The following is a 22199-nucleotide window of genomic DNA, read 5'->3' on the forward strand; positions in this document are numbered from 1 at the left end:
GAAGTCAGACATCTCTGGTGTCCGGAAGGCTTTGGCTGCAGATGACCTCCCGAGCCTCAGTTTGCCCATCTGCAAAGGAGAGTCTACAGTGGTGGCCAACCATACCAGGAGCAAGTGACTGTCAGGACCCACTCCCCTTTGCAAGTGCTGACCACAAAAGCACCTGATGGGGGACCTAGAATTGGCCAGGCGGTGGAAGTTCTGAAAGTTCTAAAAGGGTCAATGTTCCACAGTCCACAGGATCAAGGGTCACTGTTCAGGTGACAGTCTCCCAGCACATCACCCAGAGACTGTTGCCCTCCCTGGCTCCACCTGGTTCTCACACCTCCTATGAGAGAATCAGATTAGATCAAGCATGTTAACTTCGTGTTTGTTTCTTTTGTTTTGTAATATGTGCTAGGCTGTATAGAATTAGAAAAATGAAAGAAAAAGAAAAAATTGGGCGGCGCCTGTGGCTCAGTATGTAAGGCACCGGCCCCATATACCGAGGGTGACGGGTTCAAGCCCGGCCCCGGCCAAACTGCAACCAAAAAATAGCCGGGCGTTGTGGCGGGTGCCTGTAGTCCCAGCTACTCGGGAGGCTGAGGCAAGAGAATCGCTTAAGCCCAGGAGCTGGAGGTTACCGTGAGCTGTGTGATGCCACGGCACTCTACCGAGGGCCATAAAGTGAGACTCTGTCTCTACAAAAAAAAAGAAAAAATTACCTAGGGCACCAGGCAGGGGACAGGCTGTCTTCATACTTCTGGCATTTCTACTCCATCTCTCCTTATCTGCGTTGTGCAGAATCGGGATCAGGTTGTATCCATAAGGTTTGATGTGGCACTTTGGTTTGTTGTGCACGCAGAACAGGCCTCCTGTGTTCCTGCAGAGTCCTCAGAAGAGCTGTGCTTCCCTGTTGCTGTGGAGTCTCCAGCCACAGGTATCAGGCTGTGCCCTTGCACCCCCATGTCAGGCCCTGAACACGACCTCACTGGCAGACATCATCTCCTAGCTGGGCATCTGGACTGCACACTGCCTCCAACCTCCCTGCAGGCCTCCACATCTCCTTCCTGGGGCCCCGGCAGCCACAGCAGGGCTGCAGTTGCAGGCTGTGAGGACACAGGGGACATGCGATTTGAGTCCCAGGCAACAACCTTAACAAAGGAGCAGAAGTTGTGAGCACCAGAGCTCTTGGCCAGGACAAGAGGAGACCAAGGCTTTGCAGGCAGGTCCCAGACCAGCACACGGCCTGACCACCCTGTGCCCAACTCTATGCCTAGCGAAGCAGCAGGGCACTGTCACCTTCCCCTGACCCTGAGGTGTGATTGTGTGCATTCAGGTGGAAGTGACATCTCGCCTGCCGGTGTCAGAAGCCAGAGAGTGCCAGGAGGGCAGGCGTGAAATATAAAAGGGCAGCCCCATGAGGCCCTCTTGGCCTGGCAGGAACTTGGAAGGGTCAGGAGGGCAGGGAGGCAAGTATCCTCACTCCCACTCCCACTCTCGGGAGGCCCCGGCACAGTACCACTTCTGACATCCAGTCAGCAGAGTCCAGGCGTAGCTTCCACAGCCATTCTGAGCTCTAGGACAGTAGGCAAGCCCCAGAGAGCCATCAGCCCATCTTCCCTTTGTTGAAAAGATTGGTGGAACCCCCTGCTGTGGTATCCCCTGAGTGGGACTTCCAGAACCTCCAGCAGCCTCTTGCCTTACCTCACACCTGCCAGGTGGGTGCAGTTGTGGGCCTCATGCCCCAGCCCTCTGCCCAGTCCCCTGTGCACCTCACATCAGTGCTGTCAGAAAAATAGCCCATCCTGGACAACCTGGTATGGGTCTCATTCACCCTTAGCAAGCACAGGCCAGCTGTCTTACACACGGCTAGGAAGGGTCCTTTGCCCGTCCCTCAGGGGGGGAGCACCCAGGCTCTGGGTGTGTCTGCAGATGTGCTCTCAAAGGGGACCACTTATCAGTAGTGGAGAGTGGCTAGCACACAAGCCAGGGTCAGGAGGGCACCGCAGTCCTGGGTTAGAGCTTCCTCCCTGCTGTACCTTGCAGGGGTGGGGCAGGCATACCCTGCATAGCCCCCAACGGTGCGTGTCCACCTGATGATTGTCACTCTCTGCCCACTCTCTGTCACTCTCTGCCCTCTAGGGCCTTGTCAGGGCCTGATTAATTAGATCATGCAGGTGGGAGGCTTTGAAAGGAAAGCTTTGGGCTTCCCTCAATGTGGGGCCCCTTCTTCCTGGTCACTTCCCCCAGGGGAAGATGTAGCATTCCAGGCTCCTAGGATGCATTCAGAGGGGCTACCATCCCCAGGCAGCCAGGGGCACCATGCCCATTCAGGTAGTACCTCAGTAGTTTCTCCATCCAGGCGGGCACAGCTTTGCAGGAGAGCAAGGCATCTCACGCCCCAGCAGCCTGCTCTGTGCTCCTGAAACATTGCTGACTTTGCTTGTAAGGCAAGCAGAGATTTCCACCTGCCTGCTGTGACTGCAGACATCATCGGGGGTGGGGGGCTGGCGAAGTATTTCCTCAGCCTACACTAATAGGATGCTTTATTTTTATGTGTGTGTGTGTTTTTTTTTTTTTTTAGGAAACAACTTGGTATTCTGAGACAAGGTCAGATAATTTCATTGTTCCCACCACTTAATAATAATGTCCTGTCCTTAAAACCACGAACTCATTTCCTCCTCTGAGCTGTGCACTTGGGTGACCTGTAGTCTGGCCGTAGGGTGTGTGCTCTCGGGGACCCCCCTGCCCGCCTCACCACCATTGCCACCCCTTCCCTGCCACTCTGCTCCTCTGCAGCTATGTCTGGAGCACACCCAGCCCTGGCCAGACCACCTTATCCTCCAGGTCGCAGCACAGACTCACCTCCACAGAGGGCCCACCTCTCCTGCCACCTGCTTATCTGGGTAGTTGTTGGCCACAAGGGGGCCTGTCTGCACCCGTGATGGGCATAGACCAGGTACTTGATAAATCCTCCTGTGACAGGTAGAGCCCCCAGGCTGAGGTGCGGTCACACCATCTTCCCCTGCCTGGGCACCCTCCCCTCTGCGTTGTCCGGTCTGTGATGCCCCTTTTCCTGCTGGCTCACAAAAGCCTTTAGAGCCTGGAAGCGGGGGGGGAGGGTGGGCCGTGTTCTGTCAGCTTGTTCTATGGAGCCAGTAACTTCGGCTGGGGTGAGGGAGACAGGTGACTGTCCCTGGCGGCACAGGGAACAACTGGCAGAGGGGGAATCCTGCCCATCCGGCAGATTGATGCTGTAGACTCAATTATATCCTCATCCTCCACCCTGGACAGAGCTATCAGATGGTACCCATCTCAAGTGCTAGCCCAGGACAGGTGAGGATAAAGGCTCTCAACTCTCAGCACCACCCCCAGTGGACACAGGCCCACTGAGGTGCATTTGCCTCAGTTGGTGCCAGGTAGTCCCTGGCAGGCAGGGGCAGAGGTGCCGGGGCACAGTCAGACCACCCCATGCCTGGCCTGGGCTCCCCTCATAGGGCCTGCTGGTGCATTCTTTTGTCCTGATAACCCCTTCCCCACAGCAAGGGTCCAGCCTCTGCTCAACAGAGGGTGGGCAGGGCCACACCACCCGGCCTCTCTGCAAACTCTGCCCACCCCCTAAGACCTCCCTTCATCCTGGAAGCCTTCCCTGCCCCACATGGCTGTGGCACCCAGGGCATAGAGCTGGGCCCTGGGCAGCAGGTGTCTACGTGAGCAGCTTGGCCGTGAGGTGGATGAAGGCCTTGGAAGGACTCTGGGCTAAGAAGTACCCAGTGCAGAGTGAGGCAGACCCAGCATCCAGGGCAGGCTGGAGAGAGCCATGTGCAGATTCAAGGGTATGAGATAGAGGGACAGGCTTCCCCCAAACACCCTGGCTGGCCAAGGGGCTACAAGGAGGAAGGACAGAGCCCAGAGAGCTCTGGGAAATGAGACCATCTTTATCCCAGAATCTGGCCACGTTCACAGCAGGCTGTCCAGTAGTCAAGGCTTCCCACTAGCCTGGCAGAGAAGGACACACTTGAGAAAGAAGGCACTCCCTCCCAGACAGGAAGAGCCGCGGGTCTAGTGCCCTGGCCTCCCTGCACTGTGCACACCTAGCTGTGGCCTTCAGCACCACCCACCCTGTGCTCATGTGTAGCACCCAGCAGCACCTGCAGCCTCTCATCCACATTTGACAGCTGTGGGACCTGAGTTCAAATCCTGGTTCTGCCCAGAACAGCATCCTTGGCCTGCTGAGCTGTGTCCTCAGGTTTGATGGGACAGCAGCCCCAGGTCCCAATTAACAGGAGCACACAGTAGGTGTTCAGTCTCTGTGTGTTCTTCAGCGTGTGCTGCTCATGTTCCCTGGAGACCAGAGCTCGATGCCTAACTTAGGGCATCCTAGAAGCCAGCAGGAAGAGCCATTTGGCCAGAGCACTGCTAAGGTCCAGAAAGGCCAGACCCGGGGTCATGGATGAGAGGCCTCCGCCATGTGGGCACATCCCCATTCTGACTGTGTAGCCCTGGGAAAGGCACAGCCACTCAGAGACTCAGTTGTTACGGGAGTGGCAGTTGCACCTCCTCCGTGTGGTAGGCGCTGGCGTGTTCACAGCACCCAGGGTGGAGCACAGGCTGGCGTGTGCCCATGGGCATGTGCAAGGCAGGGCAGATGGCAGAGATGCAGGGACAGATGGGAACAGATGGGAGGGCTGAGGAGACTGGGGCCTGTCTGAGCACACAGCCACAGAAGCCTGAGAGCAGCGTCCAGCCTGGAAACCCACTTCCCAGCGGGAAGCCTCAGTGTCGGGGGGCAGGCACAGGAGAGTGGCCTCTGACAGGCTGAGGTGGGGGAGGGCATGGGGCTGCCCCTTGAGCTGAGTCCTGGCCCACCTCCAGCTCAGTCCATGCTTGTGTCCCTCAGCAGGAGAGACTGGAATATGGGGTTTATGCCTACAGAGCCCATTTTTGCCATTTTGGTATCCAAATCTCCAACCATCTCAGGAATTGGTTGCGTTTGAACTTGCACCCAGGCTTGCAGTGGGAGGGAATTTTCTGCAAAGGTTGAAGATGCTCCTAAACTTAGAGGGAGCAGCTGAGAAGCTCCTGGGCCTTTATCACGGTGTCTCACAGGGGTCCTGAATTTAGTGGCCCTGGTGGCCAGGACACAGGGCCCAACACCTTCAAGCTTTCACACAATCCCGGGTGTGAGTGGAGACTACTTCCTTGCCTTGGAGCCCTGGCCCAGGGGTCACCTCCTCCAGGGAGGCCTCCCTGGCCACCCCATGCAGCATAGGGCCTTGCCTGGCATGGTTGCAGAGGAACCCTGGGACCACGGGTCCCCTTGCCAGAGGATCTCTGGGATTGCCTGCCTCATCAGGGGTACCTGCTGCTCCAGCAAGCACCCAGCCAACAGGGAGACAGAGGTGTGAGCACTGCTTAGACCCTGTGGTCCTTGGCCACCAGGGCCACTCCTGCCCAAGCCTGGACCTATTGATGGAAGTGGCCCCTGAGCATAGTCACCAAGAGGAACTCACCTTCTCCCCATCCCGCTCCTGCGTGGAAGGGGCTAGAGAACTCTGTCCCTATTTTACCCACAGAAAAATGGGTTTAGAGGACTGGCCTGCTCAGGACACACCGCTGCTGGCCAGAGCTAGGAGCTCTGGCTCTGGGGGCAGCTGTTTTGATTTACTGGGGTGACCTTGGCGCTTAATGCCTGAGTCACAGTGGACAGGGTGCCTGGGCCTGGTGCAAGACCAGGGATATGGTGCGTTCAGCAAGTCCTGTGTCCAGGGCTGTGGCCAGCGTGGCTTGGGGCCCAGTGGACTGGGCTGGGCAGTACACATGCAGGCTTCTGGGCCAGGCCCTCAGCTTCTCCATAAGGCTCGGCCCTTTCCAGGTGGGTGCTCCCTGGGGGCACGAGCCTCTCCCTTGGAGTCCCAGCTCCCAGCCTGGGGAGCTGAACTATGTGGGGCCTATGGAGAGGGACTGAGGCAGTTGCCAAGGCATTGAGGTGGGGGTTTAGGCAGCCCTTCCCTCCTGCTCCCTTCCTGCCTTTGCAAGATACAGCCCCCCCACCTCGGGGTCTCCACCCATCTGGCTTCCTGGCAGGAAGCACTGTTAGGACTCTGGTGAGCTGTCATCTCAGCCACAGCTCAGAGGAGCCAGTCCAGCTCTGCATGGCAGCATCGTCAGCCATATGCCACTGCCGATGGGGGTGGAGCAGGGCAGGGTGTGACCAGAGGGAGGCCCGCCCAGCATCCCACAGCAAGGTACTGCCTCTGTCAGACCCAAGTCCAGGACTTTGTCCCCACAGCAACCCAGGACAGTTGCAGTTTCTGTTTAAAGCCCATGTTGATGTGTCTTCACATGAGGTCTGGATGTGGCTTTTTCTGTATGCAGACCTCCTGGACTCTGACCTAATTCACTGTGCTTTAAAGGAAATAGGTTGTGATTTTTATTCCCGGTTAAGTGAGAAAACACCCTCTGTGTTTTGGCTGTGGCTTGGACAGTAGTTAGCAGGTGCCCCCAGCCAGCATTGCCAGACCTCCTCCTTTACTGGCCCTCAGACTGTCAAGAGTCAGCCTCTCTGTCCCAGCCTAGGGTGTGGCTCAGTGGCCCAGCAGTTCTCATCAGTCACGCCCTGGGGCCAGGTAGGCCTACGCCCCAGCCAGAGCCTCACCCTGACCAGCTCTGTGGCCTGGGCTAGCTATTTCAGCTACGTGGACTTCAGTTTCCTCATCTACAAAATGGGAATAATTCATGCCTTCAGGGTGTGTCTGTCTGGGATGATGGGAAAGCACAGGGAGTTTGGTAAATTTAATTAACTTGGTTATGTCTGAGCCTTTGATGCTGCTAGGCCCCTCTGGGCCCTACCCCAGGAGCCCACCCAATCATCATGCCCACATTCTTTTTTTTTTTTTTTGAAACAGAGTCTCACTATGTCACCCTCAGTAGAGTGCTGTAGCATCACAGCTCACAGCAACCTCAAACTCTTGGGTTTAAGCGATTCTCTTACCTCAGCCTCCCAATTAGCTGGGACTACAGGCACCCAAGTAGCCGCAGCACCTATCTATTTTTTGGTTGTAGTTGTCATTATTGTTTGGCAGGCCTGGGCTGGATTTGAACCTGTCAGTTCCAGTGGCTGGCGCCCTAGCCACTGAGCTACAGGCACTGAGCCCATGCTCACATTCTTAATGCATTGCCCTAAATAGATGGATTAGGTTCAGAGACAGTTTATTTCCCTACCTTTAAAAAGGAGCCCAGCACAGGCAGACCAGGCTTGTGGTGCAACCACAAGAAACACCAGGAAGCCAGTCTATTTTCACACTAAAAAGTGTAGTTTGTGCCTCGTGGTCCAAGATGATTGCTGAGGCTCAGCAGTCACATCTGTATTCCACTATTCAGCAGGAGGAAAACAGGAAAGGTGTCTCTAACGACAGACATCCCAAGTGCCCAGGTTTAGTCACAGGCACCCCTGGCTGCACATCTTCAGGGCTTCCGTGCTGTTTTCTAAGCCTGTCTGATGGAAGCCCAGGTCCCTGTGCTCCCTGGACTCCCTGCTCCTTTCCCACCTGTCTGTAACAATTCAACTCCAGGGAGCCCCTCTCCACTTTGCTGGAGGTAGGTTGGGAAGCTGGGCACCCCCTGCCCAGGGTCTATGCACCTCTTGTCTGCTGGAGGAGGTGGGGGCCTGCAGTCCCTTCTTGCTTGAGGTGCACAAGGAGCTGAGCTGAGGCTGGACCCAGCTCCAAGCTCAGCCCCCCTTTAGGGACCTGGTGACCATGGGATGGTCACTCTCCTCTCTGGGTGTTAGCCTCCCCATTGTTCCAGCTGGGAGGATCGCCCAGGCCTTCTACTCAGAGATACCCATAAGCACCAGCAAGAAGCTGCCCTGGGACGCATTCAACCTTGCCTGCCCTAGAGCATCCATTCAGGGGTCTGCCATCCTGGGGCTCAGTCTGCCCTGGGCATCCCAGGTCTAGAGGGGCTGTGGGAGGAAGGTAGACAGGACAACCTTCCCAGGAGGCACACCTGACCACTGATGCTGTGGGGCCACGCTTGAGACCCAGGTATTTTTGGAAGCAGATTCAGTTCATAAAAAAAATAAATAACCACTACTATTCTGCAGACGTCACCAAGAAGGGTCAGCCTTAGCCTGGCATTTTCTGTGCTGCAGTGGAGAGGGGGCTTCCCAGCCCACTGCTACTGGCTCAGAGCTTGATGATCTGGGTTTTTCTGCAGGCACTGGGGAGGGGCTGCCTGCTCTTGAGCTGAGCAGGGTCTGATTCCTCCCCATGGGGTCAGGTGGTGCCAGGCCAGTGCTGGTAGGGGTGCTCGTCACTCACTTGGGTGGTGGTTCACTGTCTTGTGCCACCTGAGATGAGGTTGTCCCTTCCAGCTGTCCTCTCCCCCATGCCCAGTCTGCAGCTGTACCTTCTTAGAGGTAAGGTGACCCAGCTGACAGCCATCTGGCCCCTTCCTGCCACAGGAAGGAGGAGGTGTCCAGCCCCACGTGAGGTGCTGAGCACTTCTACCTCACAGGGGGACTTAGAGCCAAAATGAGACTTCTGCCTTTCCTAAGGAACTAAGCAGGAAACCAGCTGTGGGGCCCTGCCAGGGTCGTAGTCCCCGGGGAAGGGGTGGCACGGGGGCAGCACCAGGGCATGGGAAGGCCATGGCCCTGGCCAGGGTTGGCAGCACACAGCACTGATGAGGGTAACTGTGGCACTTCATGCTGTGGATTCCTGGCCTTGGTGGGCTTCTGAAGGTTGTGCTGAGGACCCAAGCTCTGGTGCGGCCCGGGCACAGAGACCCATTCCCCAGCCCCACGTGGGGGCAGCATTCAGAACAGGCCTAGGGAATCAGGTGCCATCGTTGAGTGCTTCCGAGTACTTAAACATTCCTGGGTGAGGGTCCTCCCACATCACCCCTCTAAATTTCTGATACCCATTGGAATATGGTTTACAACTAATCATCTAGATGGAGTCTTCATGGTGTGGCCTTTGTCTTCATGAAGGGACCTTTGGGCCCTGGAAGGCCAGAACACACAGTTGGAACGAGGGAGTCTCATGGCGCCCCCCCACCGCGCTTCCCCCACCACTCTGTGACCCTCTCAAGCCTGTTCTCATCCTCAGGGACAGAACTGGCAGTGTAGTCTTGTTGCACTGACACTGGCCCCCAAGGACTCTTCTTGTGAACCACAAAAAAACCATTCATTTTCTTCCAGTGACCAAGTCTGAAGTAGTGCAACGGTATTTCTTTAAAAAGGCAGGGGCGTGCTCTGTCCTTGTGACTCTAATGTCACATTTAGGGAGCTATAACTCTTTTTGCGCTGGTAGAAAACTCCGCCTTTGTTTCAGGGTTTGTGTTTAGAAACTTGTGGGTTAGTCTCTTTTTCAGGAAACACTCCTTGTCAGCCTAGGGGCAGCCTGAGGACGCAGCAGGCCCTGGTGTCCTTGGGGAGGACAGATGGAGGCAGGGCTTGTGCGCTGGCCCTGCCGTGGCCCCTGCTCACCCACACCCTGTCCCAGGCAGCAGGGAGGCTTTTGTAATCTTTATTGTGTTTTTAAGTTGTGTAATACGCAATTGCAGACGGTACAGAAATACATAAAGAAAATCTTAACAGTCAGCCATGTGAGCTTGTGGGTTTCCACTGAACTTTCAACTATTCTGTAAGTCTCAACATTTTTTTTTTTTTTTTTTTTTTGTAGAGACAGAGTCTCACTTTATGGCCCTCCGTAGAGTGCCATGGCCTCACCCAGCTCACAGCAACCTCCAACTCCTGGGCCCAAGCGATTCCCTTGCCTCAGCCTCCCGAGTAGCTGGGACTACAGGCGCCCGCCACAACGCCCGGCTATTTTTATTTTTGGTTGCAGTTTGGCCGGGGCTGAGCTTGAACCCACCACCTTCGGTATATGGGGCCGGCGCCCTACCGACTGAGCTACAGGCGCCGCCCGTCTCAACATTTTTATAATAAAAAGTTGGAAAAAATTTCATAATCTCCCTGTGCTAAGATAGTCATCGAATAACAATTCATTCCCATCCTGGGTGGTGTCTTTTCTAAGCATATGTATTTTTTGCAAAATTGTGACGGCAGAGTGCAGTGGTCCCTGCACAGGTTGTCACAGCCATTTCTCCCTGTCTTCGGGTCTTGTTGGCGTCGCTTTGTGCGTGCCTTTGGCCTCTCCCCGTGTGTCCGTGTCTCCCTGTGGTAACATTGCAGTGAGCATCCTCTGAGAGAAAACGTCTTCTGGGAGGTAGAAATGCTGCGACAGCCCCTGAGCCCTGGCTTCCCACAGCCCTCCCTGCTGTGGTCTTCCTGCATGCCCTGAGCCAGCCCTCAGTCTGGTTTTGGTTGGAGTCCTAGGCTTCTGGAAGGGAGAGTCAGGGATGGGCAGTTGAGCAAGGGCAGCACTCTCAGGCAGAGGAGGCAAAACAAAGCCATCTCCAGCCACGGGAGAGCCAAGGGACAGGTGCCGTGGGCAGTGGTGCCAGTGCCAGCTCTGGCCTTGCACTCCTGGCCTGTCTGAGCCCAGCTTGCCCATCATTTATTGTGTGAGTGCCCCAGAGACTCCCCAGTTAGCCTGACTCCTGGCCACCCCACCATCCTTCCCAGAAGGAGCTCTGAGCTCTTCCATTTCACCTGCAAAATTTTCCCAAAGGCTCTATGTGTGGAGTGGAGTGGAGCTCCCAGGCCAGCCCTAAATTTGTCCCTTAAGAATCTAGACTCTTAAAACTTTGGAGCCAGCCACTCCTAAATAGTAGCACTATACCCAAGAAGAAAACTCCTCTCTTGCTGCTACGATTGTCCATGATTGGGGGGCCCCTTAAGCCCATGCCCACAAAAGTGTCAGAGCAGCTTAAGGTCACAGGAAGCATTACACCAAGCGTAATCAAAGAAAAGGCCACGGTGTGTGGTCCAGCCTGTGGGCTGTCAGGAGAAGCTGCAGCTCTGGCAGACTAGAATTATTATTTCACAACACAGAAGTTTTTTTAAAGTTTCATGCTTTGTCTTTGGAATTTGTGCCACCATCATCCTCTGAGGGCCTCCCTGCCCCCACCCAGGACTGAGCTGACCACTTGTCACCTCCTGTCCTTGTTGGTCTCACTCTACCCAGCCCAGAGCTCTTGGAACAGTCCAGGTTGGGCCCCTTCAACCATGGAAGGAAAGGCTGAGCCTGGCTAGAGGAAGCCTGAACGCCCATGGCCGCATTGCCAGTTCACAGCCCTTGCTGAGTACTGTGGGGGGGGGGGGGTGAAACACCTACCGCTCGCTCTTCACCCCCCACCCTTCCACCTGAACTCTGTTTGTTCCCACAGTAGATCCAGCCCCAGACCCCACTGACTGACAATCATTCCGTCCAGTTCCCTGGTGGCACCTGTGCGCTGCCTGGCTGCCCAAATTTATGGCCAGCTTGTATCGAAAGCAGAGGGACACGGAGCACAGCAGTTCCCACCACCCACTGCTCCTGGCCACTCCCAGAAGGGTTGCACAGGCCTTTCCTACGCCACAGCCACAGTTAGCCACCCTCTGGCTGTGTCTGGGTGCCGGATGCTCCCCGTGACACCAGAAAGGCAGCCCGGAAATGGAGGCACTGCCTAGGCAATCCCTCCTCACTCTCGAAGGCCCCAGGTGACAGGGAGCATCCAGCATCACCAGGAGACTGTACTGACCAGAGACGTAGACAGTCACAGTGGAGGGACGCAGGCTGGGGATAGACGTGGTAGCCGCCCAGTGGAGCTACAGAAGTGGGGCCTCAGGGAGGGCCACACATCACACCCACCGCTCGTGTGGACCGTCCAGGGCAGTGAGTTTCAACCGGTATGCCGTGGCACACTGGTGTGTTGTAAAAATTTATAAAGACCATTAATTAAATTATTTTCAAAAGAAGTTCAAAGCACACTAAGTATATTCTTTTTTTTTTTACTCTTGTTTTTGGATCAACGTAATTTAAATGTGCCACGGAAGTTTAACTATAGTTGAAGTATGCCATGAGATAAAAAAGGTTGAAAAACACTGGCCCAGGGCACTGAGTGGATGGTGGTGGTGACAGCCAGTGGTGCAAGTCAGGGCCTTTTCATCGCCCTTGGGCAACCAGCGTGTGCCCCATTCAGGGGTGAGTGCTGTGAGCCCAAGGTCTGTCTCGGCACATGGCATACAGTGGGTGCCCACAGAGACCTGCCCTGGGGGTCAGTGTGCTGTGGGCACCTCTTCCCAGGACCACAGCTTAGGACCATACTCACAGGAGGTACCAGAGACTTGCCACCCTGAGAACATAATTTACCAGCCAGATCACGGACCAGGGTCCCTGGCCTCTGCATGTGGGTTGTCAGCAGTAAATAGGAGCCCCTGGGTTTAGAGCTGGTCCTATCTGTGATGTCCCCAAAGCCCTCCAGCAAGGCCAAGCCAACCACAGGCTGGATGCTCGGGCTCAGTAGGACTGTGGTTCCTTGCAGGAGTGGCCACAGAGCACTTGGACCCATTAATGCACAGTTAGTTAAGCCACATGGCAGCCCTGACCAACCTGGAGACTGGCCACCTCATCATCCCCAAAGGGATGTGGTCCCCCTTCCCTGAAGTCCATGGGGGTCATTCCTCCTTTTCTGAAGCCCACAGGGGTCCTTTCCCCTTCTCCAAAACCACAAGGGTGCACCCCACTTTCCTGAAACCATAGAGTTCTCCCTTCCCTGAAGCCCACAGGGGTCCTCCCCTCCATCCTCTGTGCCCAGCCTTGCTCACTGTAGCGTCCTACAGGAGGGGAGGAGAGAGGCCTGGGGTTCCCTGGGCCCTGGCGGTAGAAGGGAGTTTCTGGCGGGGGAGGAGTGAGAGCAAAGAGTAGAGGGGTGGGGTCAGGGAGCTTTGGGGGTCCTCGCTGGCTGAGAAGGTTGGTGCACTCAGCCTTCTCAGGTTGCCCTCGGCCATCTCAGAGTCGTCTGTCCTCCTTTAAGCTGTGTTCTTGCCGTGAAGTGTGTGGGACATACAGAGGAACCACGCATGTGCACAGGAAATGCAGCTTGACCTTGGACTCGGTGCCCCACTGCCCACCCTGGGGACAAGGATGGGGTCGGTGCCACCTCAGCTCCCCCATCTGCGTATCATCTCGTCACCTTTTTTTATAATTTCAGCGCGGTCCTAACACAGAAAGGGCTTTCACTTATTTTCGAGGACTCGACATAGCACACGTCATCATCGTACTCAGGCAGGTCTTCTTGATTTGCTTTTCCCTGCCAGGTCTTACTCGTCAAATTTACCTGTATTGTAAGTAGCTGTCATTTGTTCGTTTTTATGGCCTAGTAAAATAGGCCACCGTTGGTGCTTGTGCCACTGTGGCGGACATGAGAGGGAGCTGCCAGCGCTGCCACGGTGTCATCCATACCTCCTGGCACGTGACGGGGTTTGTCAGGGATGTGCGCCCAAGAGGGGACACGCCACATCTCAGGTTATGTGCACCTTCAGCCTCCCAGTGAAGACGCTCGCACTACCTGCCCTGTAAGCAGGTGGCAAGAATGTTGCCCCATGTCCATGCCCACTCCTATAGTTGCCAGCCTTGGCCTTCTCACCACTCCAACAGCATAACATGCATCCCCTCATCAACCGGGTGAAAGCGCAGTGGAGCATCTGTCTATAGCTTTTTTTGGCCAGTTCCTTCATTACTTTAAATTTTTTTGGTTAATTTATACACATACTTAAAGACAAATAATTCTAATCCTTACTTACGATGAAAACCACTTGCAGCTGTTCTTAATATTCTTCAGGTATTTGCCTCCATTTTCCTAAACAACTTATAGTATTCTTTATTAATGTATTCATTTAAGTATTATTTGGGCCCGGCACAGTGGCTCATGCCTATACTCCTGCATTTTGGGAGGCAAGGGTGGCAGGATCCTCGAGACCAGCCTTGGAGCACCCCTAATGCTGTGTGGCTATAGTGACCAGAGACGTAGACCACGCTAGCCAACTCCCTTTGAATACTGAAAAGACTTTTGATCTTCACAGCCTGGGGTGTGAAGAGTAAAGCAAATGCCTAACTCGTCAATGCCCAGACATCAACGAACATCCACAGCCATCAGGAACATTGAGGAAGACATGTCCTCACCAAATGCGGTGATCAAATCATGGAGTGATGGAGATAGGTGACCTTTCAGACAAAGAATTCCAATTAGCTGTCCTGAAGAAGCTCATTGAACTCCAAGACAACACAGAAATTTTGAGCAGAGAAATTTAAAAAAGAGATTGAAATAATTTATTTTGAATAAAGCAGAAACTCTAGAACTTAAGAATTCAGTTGTCAAACTGAGAAATACATCAGTCTCTCAACAACAGAATTGACCAAGCAGAAGAAAGATTAGTGAGCTTGAAGACAGGCTATTCAGAAGAGGCAAGAAGTTCCAAGACCAGCCTGGGCAACATTAGCAAGACCCTATCTCTGCAAAAAAAAAAACTACTTTAAAAATTAGCCAGGTTTGGTGATGTGCACCTATAGTCCCAGTTTAAGCTACTCAGGAAGCTGAGGCAGGAGGGTTACTTGAGCCCAGGTGTTTGAGGCTTCAGTGAGCTGTATTGTGCCACTGCCCTCTGGCCTGGGTGGCAGAGTAAGTCTTTGTCTTTAGAAGTAAATAAACATTATCTGTTCACTTTCTGTTTTGATAGTTGAAGGTGAAGCATTCCTGTGCTCTCACACATTCTTCTTACCCTACCTATCCCCCATGGAGAGTTACAGCTCATGTTTTTATTAAATCAGTATACTATCTTTCCATTGTGATGCTTCCAAAACCATTGTTTACTCCTGAAGCTAGTGGTCTATTTCATTTTCTTTTTTTATATAACTCTTCGAGTTTTTTCAGAATTAATGATTGCCTTCTCTTTTTACTTGCTTTGTTTTCTGTCTTTGTAGACTAATTTTTTTTCTAAATGATTCTCAAATCTGCTACACATTTATTTCAATGCTGCGTTCCGTGCCCCCTTTATCCTCGAGCCCTCGTCCCTGTGCTCCTGACAAGCCCAGCACAATGCCCTGTTGACATCCTGATGTTTCTCCTTCCAAAGTGTCTCTTCCTTATCCTTGTTTAATAAATGAGATATACATGGTCCAGTGTCTTCCTAAAACAATTCACAGAAGGTAAATTTCCTAAGCCTTTGTATGTCTGAAAACATCTCTCCTCTCCCACACTTGGTTGAGAGTTTGGCTGGGTGTAAGATTTTCCCTCTGTCTTTTGAAGACATTGCTCCATTGATTCCTAACATCTGGCATTATGATGGAAAAGCATCCTTTTATATATAGTTCTTTCTGTCCCCCGCTTCCCTGTGTGGTCCCCTTACCCCACTCTGCAGAGCACAGAAGACACCTCTGGCCACAGGCTTGTGCTTGGCCGTGCATACGTCCCATCCCCACACTCCTGAGGCAGGGTACTTGCTTCTTAAGTCTCAGTGAATTACTCCGATTCGGGTCATTTCTCATTGTCTTGTTTCTCACTCTCATTGTATTTCCTCTCTCTTTGGAAGCTTTACTGGTTAGCGCATGGAGCATCAGGATGGATAGACCCTACTGGAGAGTGAAGGGCAGAAAGCCCCCTGCTTTATGGGGTCCCCATGTGTAAGGTGCAGGGAGAACTTTGCTCTGGAGCAGAGACCCAGCTTCCAGTGGGGAGGGACAGGGATTAGGTAGCCCAGTGGCAGGTGTCTGAGGACTTGAGGGCAAGGGGACCACTTTGGAGTATGCAGACTGCTCCTTAGACCCCTGAGACGAAAGCCACCCCCCTCAGCACCTCCAGAGAACCCACATCAGAGAGTTGCCCGATGTGGGGAATGGGTCGTCAGGGGGTCTTCAGCAGCTCCCCTACCCCTCTTCTGCCCACTTTTTTTCCATGCTCTGTCCCCCCTTTCTGCTGATGATAAACCAGAGCATAAACAGCTGATGAGTCTGGTGGTATGGGTAGACGCAGCCAGGCCACAGGATGTGGGAGATTCAGAGCTCGGGGTGTCCGGGCAGAGGATGGCCGAGCACAAGCCTGTGTCAAAACGTGCCTGCTGTGTTCAGCAGAGTGGGATAAGGGGACCAGGTAGTGGAAGTGGGGGCCAGAGGAGGCCTCTGAGTGTAGAGGTGTAAGCACTTACTCCTGAGAGACCCACTGGCTACGGCTGTGTGCACCAGGCGGGGGCCCCTGTGCTATTGAGGTAGGAGCAGGTAGTCTGGGGCAGGCACTATATGTGGCTAAGGTGTCACCTGCAGAAAGGGGCAGGAACACCCACATTTGGCTGCTGGCCCCTCACATAGGTTACAACATCTGCCTAACCCTTTGTCCCACAGGCCTTGTCTGGGGAACTGGGGGGCCCAGAGCACAGCAGTGTCCTGAGCAGAGAAGGGGTGGCACATGAGGGCACCATGCAGCCCTGAAGAGATCTGCTCCTGTCCGGCCTGAGACACAGCCAGGAACAAGGCCACACCACTGGCCCCGTGGGTTACATAGAGAGCTGTGGGGGTTGCGTGGGCCCCAGGACTCAGGAGGCTTTGGTCAGCTCCTTGGGCTCTCCCAGAGGGAAGACATTGTACTGAGTCTGCTTGCCTGTGTGCAACATTTGCAGTTTTCTTTTAACATTTTGTTGTAAAATACATGACACACTTGGACCAATGCTGCTGACAGGGACACATCCGTCTCTCTGCACACACCTGCTGTCCTGGGTCCCTGCAGCCATCCTTGGGGCAGGAGGCCCTGGTCTGAAGGGTTGTTTGGGCCATGGGCTCAGAAAGTTGAGGTGCAGAAAGGACAGGTGAGGTTACAAGGCTGTGACCAGGCACTTTAACAGGTGGCCTGACTCAGTCCCCCATGGGCACAGGCACCCTTGCCTCCTGTTGGTGCCTACAGGGCATCTTGTGCAGAGGCGATCTGGGCACAGGAGAGTGGCCAGGGGACATGAAGGAGGGAGGGTGCCTCTGATTCTCTGAGGGGACCAGGCTTAGGCAGTTTTTGAAATGAGTGGTCTGTCTCAAGCTCATGCTCCCTGATTCCCAGTTTGTTCAGAAACCTATGGGTAAGTTGTTCATGGATTCTTTAAGCCCCTCCAATGGTTGTAATCCTGAAAACAGTGCCCTCTCCTCCCCAAGACAATGCCCCGGGAGACAGAGAGGCCGTTGTTCCCCTCGGCTGTCGGTGCGTGTGCTGGGACACATAACAACCGAGCAAACCTCCCACACTCCTTGTCACTGCCTTGATGGAGTATGATCTGCATTCACTGAGGCCAGCCACCTGTGTTCAGGTGCCTGCCGGGCATACTCCACAGGCTGCTCAGACGGCCCATCCCCGCCCTCCTGCACAGCAGCTTTGTCTATTAGAGCTGGGCGTTGAGGGTAGAGAGGTCTGAGGTCTGGTGAGAAGTGGTCCCTCATGCTGGCACTGACAGAGTGGGGCTGGAAAAGGACCTGGTCTGGCCAAGTCCTAGAGGCAGCAGGGTGTAGTGGCCCCTCCCTGGCAGAGGCTCCAGAGGCACTGCAGGGGTGGGGGAAATGGAGCCTGTGGCTCACAGAACAGAGCCTGTGGCACAGGTGCTGCCCTGGAGCCCTGGGTGGGGGATGGTGTGAAACGTGTCCAGCCCTCCCCCTTGGGAGGGTGCAGGTGCCAGGGGCCCTTCAGAGCATCCTTCCGTGGGGAGGCAGACAGGATCCCCTGGAGGGAAATCATCTGCCAGTTCCCCTCCCCATCCCTGCACAGTCAGTACCTACTTGGCATGTGTGGCTCCATAGCCTCATGCCAGCTCTTCAAGCTGCTTGGGAGCCATCGAGACCCTCACCCTACCCATCCCCAGGGCCAGGACTGTCACAGGTAGTGGCTGCTGTGGGGGCCACAGGGGGTGAGGGCAGGTAGCATCTGTCCTGCCATTGAGCTGGTGGCTGTGACAGCAAGGGTCTTACCTCCTGAACAGTCAGGGTCACGTGAGCCTGAGGTGTGGTGGTGGAGGACCCTTGCCCCTTCCGTCACTTCCTGGTCCTGCTCCTCTGCCACTGGCTCTCCAGTGTGTGTGACACCCCAGCTGTGTGTGGGCATGAGGGAGGCAGTCTTGCCCTCAGGCACGCAGGACCCTCCTGTGTGCCCAGGAGCTGCCACTGCCAACACAGATGGGCAGTACCAGGCAGGCAGGTGGTAGGTGCGGGGCTGGCTGTACAGAGGCAGGAGCCTGTGGGTGCTCCTACCTGTTGCCCATAGCTTGTCCACACTCTTAGAACCAGCCATAGCCTGACCCTGGCATCATCAGCTTAGCCCTGGTCGGTCCCCCCTCCCCATAACCTGCCAGAGGCACCTCCAGGGCAGAGGGAATGCATGAGTACACTTCAGTCTCGCTGTCCGGGAAGTGCCAGGTATAGGGGAGGCTCCTCAGGAGCTTCTTCACTTAGGAGAGCTGAGGGAGGTCTGGGGGTTCTCCTGCCCCAGCCCTGGTTCCCCTTGGCCTACAGCCCACCCACCCCATCATGCAGGAGCCAGGAGGAAGGGGCCTTCCAAAAATAATGCAGCTGACACCAAACACACCAGGCCATTCCAGGTGCATCTGGAAGTTGCCACCATATTTTACCCACCTGTCCAAGGTGTCCTGATGCCCCCAGGACAGTCGTCACAGCAAGCCTGTCAGGGACACAGGTCATCCTGGGATCTCCAAGTATGGTTGGAGATGGGTTGTGGCTTCCCCTGGGGTTCTTGGCAGGACCTGGATGGGGGTGGGGGAAGGCTCACAGCTCGGGACTGGGGGTTCCCCTTGCTGGCCCTGGCCACACTCTGTGCCTGGTGAGTAGCCCCTTGAGCAGCACTATCCCTGTGCCATAAACAGCCGGTGACAACTGCTAGTCCCTGGCACCCGCAGTTGTGGGACTCCCCTGGGTGTGGGGTGCTTGGTGGCCCCACATCCAAAGCAGGGGAAGTCAGATTGTCCCTCCTGTGGAGCCAGCAGGCCGGGGGAGCAGGGCTGAGCACTGCGGGTAACTGTAGTGGTCGCCCTTGATGGCCGTGTGCTGTTGGCAGATCCCTTTGCATCCTTGATCCCAGGTTGTGAAATGGCCTTTTTAAGAGCTACACGCAGCCATGGGCAATCCCTAGCAGGTGAAGCTGAGGCTCGTGCGGTCGGGAGCCCGCCTCACCCCCCTCTCTTGTCGTTGCAGGAAGTTCTACTACATAACCCTGCTGCGAGACCCGGTGTCCCGCTACCTGAGTGAGTGGCGGCACGTGCAGCGGGGCGCCACCTGGAAGACGTCGCTGCACATGTGCGACGGGCGCACGCCCACGCCCGAAGAGCTGCCGCCCTGCTACGAGGGCACGGACTGGTCGGGCTGCACGCTGCAGGAGTTCATGGACTGCCCCTACAACCTGGCCAACAACCGCCAGGTGCGCATGCTGGCCGACCTGAGCCTGGTGGGCTGCTACAACCTGTCCTTCATCCCCGAGGGCAAGCGGGCCCAGCTGCTGCTGGAGAGCGCCAAGAAGAATCTGCGCGGCATGGCCTTCTTCGGCCTGACCGAGTTCCAGCGCAAGACGCAGTACCTGTTCGAGCGGACGTTCAACCTCAAGTTCATCCGGCCCTTCATGCAGTACAACAGCACGCGGGCGGGCGGTGTGGAGGTGGACGAGGACACCATCCGGCGCATCGAGGAGCTCAACGACCTGGACATGCAGCTGTACGACTACGCCAAGGACCTCTTCCAGCAGCGCTACCAGTACAAGCGGCAGCTGGAGCGCAGGGAGCAGCGCCTGCGGAGCCGCGAGGAGCGCCTGCTGCATCGCGCCAAGGAGGCGCTGCCGCGGGACGACGCCGAGGATCCGGGTCGTGTGCCCACCGAGGACTACATGAGCCACATCATTGAGAAGTGGTAGTGGCGGCTGCCCGGGGAGGCCTCTAGGGTGGGGGGTGAAATGGGACAGACAGACCAACAGGCAGAGCCCAGCCAGGACCGGCGGGGGAGTGCCCCAGACCTGCTCCATGGGAGGTAGAGCGGGGCGGGTGGGCTGGGCGTTCTCAACTGGCTCTCCCAGGACAAGGTTCCAGGGAGTCGGCCTGCGCAGCCAGAGGAAAGAGAATAGAAGGGCCTAGGCACAGCAGGCCTCTGGGAGGAGGCTCACTGCTCTTCTGGCCCCCGTGTCACTGGCACAACAGAGGTTTGAAGAAGAGGCACAGACCGTGGAGAGAGGCTTCCAGGCCAGGAGCGGGCCCCTCACCAACTATGCACACAGTACTTGCTCTCAGCCCCTCTGTCTCGGCCAGGCACTGGGGAGCTCCTGGTTCACCTGTCTGCAGCTGCCACAGCTCAGGGCCCTCCCTGTCGGAGGCAAAGATGAGCCCAGTCCCCAGGAAGCTCCCTCCCCTCCGTGATCCATGATCAGAACCTACAGTCCAGCCTCATGCTTCAAGTCAGGGGCCAAAGCAGACCTCCAGGGCCCTGTAGTTCTCAGACTTGGGGAGGGTACAGGGGGAAGGGGTATTTGCACTGCCCCCATCCATAGCCAGAGTGGCAGCTCAGGCCTCCAGCCCACCTTTGGGGGTGACCCACTCAGGCACACTAGGCTCAGAAATGGAGGGGTGTCGCCTGCCCCATTCCCCTTTTCTGGCATGCTAGAACCTAGCAGGCTGCCCCCAGCCCCATCACTGGGACATTTGTTCAAGGGCTCAGATCCTACTGCCCCAAACCCAGTGTTAGAAAGTACAAGCCAGCTTCCGTTTCTAGAACATGGGACCATAGCTGCTGCCAGTGAGCTGTGCCCAGGGCCATAGTAGTAAGGAAAGGGGGCTCGGGCTCTGATTCTCAGCTAGGGTTGGGAGTTCAGCACTGGGTGGCCTCCCTAGTACCCAGTACTAGAGGGCTACCTAGCACTTAGCCCTCTGTACCCAGCTCTCCTTGCATTACCACCACCACCCCCAAGGCTGGCTAGCTCTGTCCCCAGCAGCCCCGCAGGCTGCAGTGGCCCTATCAAAAGCCATGTCACATATCCATTGTAGGCACTTGCCCTGTTTCCTATCCCTCATGGGCCCCAGGAGGCCAGGCTGAAGTCTCCTCTGCTGTGCTCACACCCAAATGACAAGTACCCCAGACCACCCCACCCCCAGAACAGGTGTGTGCCCAGAGGCTGCAGGCTATCACGCAGGCAGGCTGTGGGCTCTGCAGGCCACCTGGCCAGGGGATGAAAGCTGTAACTTCAAGAAGAGCTGAGGTGTGGTCAGATGAGGCTGCTACCCAGGCGGGTGTAGCTTTAATCCTGGCTTGTCTGGCATAAGGATCAATTCACCTTGGGGTCCAACGGCAGTCAGCAGGCTAGGACAGGCCTGCCCAGGGCCACCTCCCAGGTGGGTGTGCCACAGTGGGGAGGCAGGTACTGAGGTGATTTAGTGGTGTGGCTCTTTTAAAGGGAGGTTAGGGTCAATGGGGGAGGGGGAAAGGTCTGCTCTGAAGCTTCTTATTTGGGGTGGATGCACTCCTGAAAGGAGAGTGGGGCTTGTTCAGCAGAGCCTAGGGTCTTGCCAAACCACCTGGGGCGCCATTGCCTCCTGTCAGGAGATGGGCACCCACCAGTGGCCTGGCTCAAGATGGCCCTCCTTGCCATGGTTTTCGGTGTATGCCAGGCCGAGCATTGGATCTGTTTTGTACATATTGGAATATGTTTTAACTTATGCCCTGCCACCCCAACTCAAACACAAGCACGGGTCTCTTCTCAGTCTTTTTGCTGCATTTAGAAAGCAGTCTCATCTCAGGCCAGTGCTAGGCTGAGGTGACTGGAGACGGCAGTGGCTGGCAGTGTCCTCAGCCTGCCAAGTGTCCAGCCCGGCATTTCCCACTCAGGCCGCCTGCTTTAGGGAAACGGCTCCTTTTGCCTGCAGCATCTCCTAGACTTTGAGGACTCTGCCTTTGCAGGGACACTTCCCTGGGCTGAGGAGACAGAAGCAGACATGCAGTGAGCTTACATCTGTCACCAGGACCCTCAGACCTGCAGATATCCCTTCCTAGAGCGGAAGCAGGGACAGCAGAATCGTCCGAGCAACAATTATGTGAACTTTTCGGGAACTGGAACTGTTTAACTTGAACCCAGGAGCATTTAAAGCTTTATTTATTTATAGCTTCTTCTTTAAAAAAAGAAAAAAGTGTTGAGAAGAAAATGTTTTGGTTATTCATACAAAAAAGTCGATGATGGAAAAGCAAGTCATAATCATCTAATTGTTTTTGTCTAGGTCGAGAATGAATGTTAGCAGATGAAATAAACCCTGAAAAGGA

At 55.4% G+C, this 22199-nt stretch overlaps 1 protein-coding gene across 1 annotated transcript in view; it reads left to right on the forward strand.

Annotated features, from left to right (window-relative positions):
* Window positions 1–22199, forward strand: part of HS6ST1 (heparan sulfate 6-O-sulfotransferase 1) — a 46403-nt gene extending 24204 nt beyond the window's left edge. The window contains exon 2 of the mRNA XM_053597695.1: window positions 19104–22199. Coding sequence (XP_053453670.1) covers window positions 19104–19812 — 709 coding nt within the window. The 3' untranslated portion in view covers window positions 19813–22199. The remainder of the gene's footprint in view (window positions 1–19103) is intronic.

Source organism: Nycticebus coucang, chromosome 7 (assembly GCF_027406575.1).
Source record: "Nycticebus coucang isolate mNycCou1 chromosome 7, mNycCou1.pri, whole genome shotgun sequence".
In the NCBI taxonomy this organism is placed as follows: domain Eukaryota; kingdom Metazoa; phylum Chordata; class Mammalia; order Primates; family Lorisidae; genus Nycticebus; species Nycticebus coucang.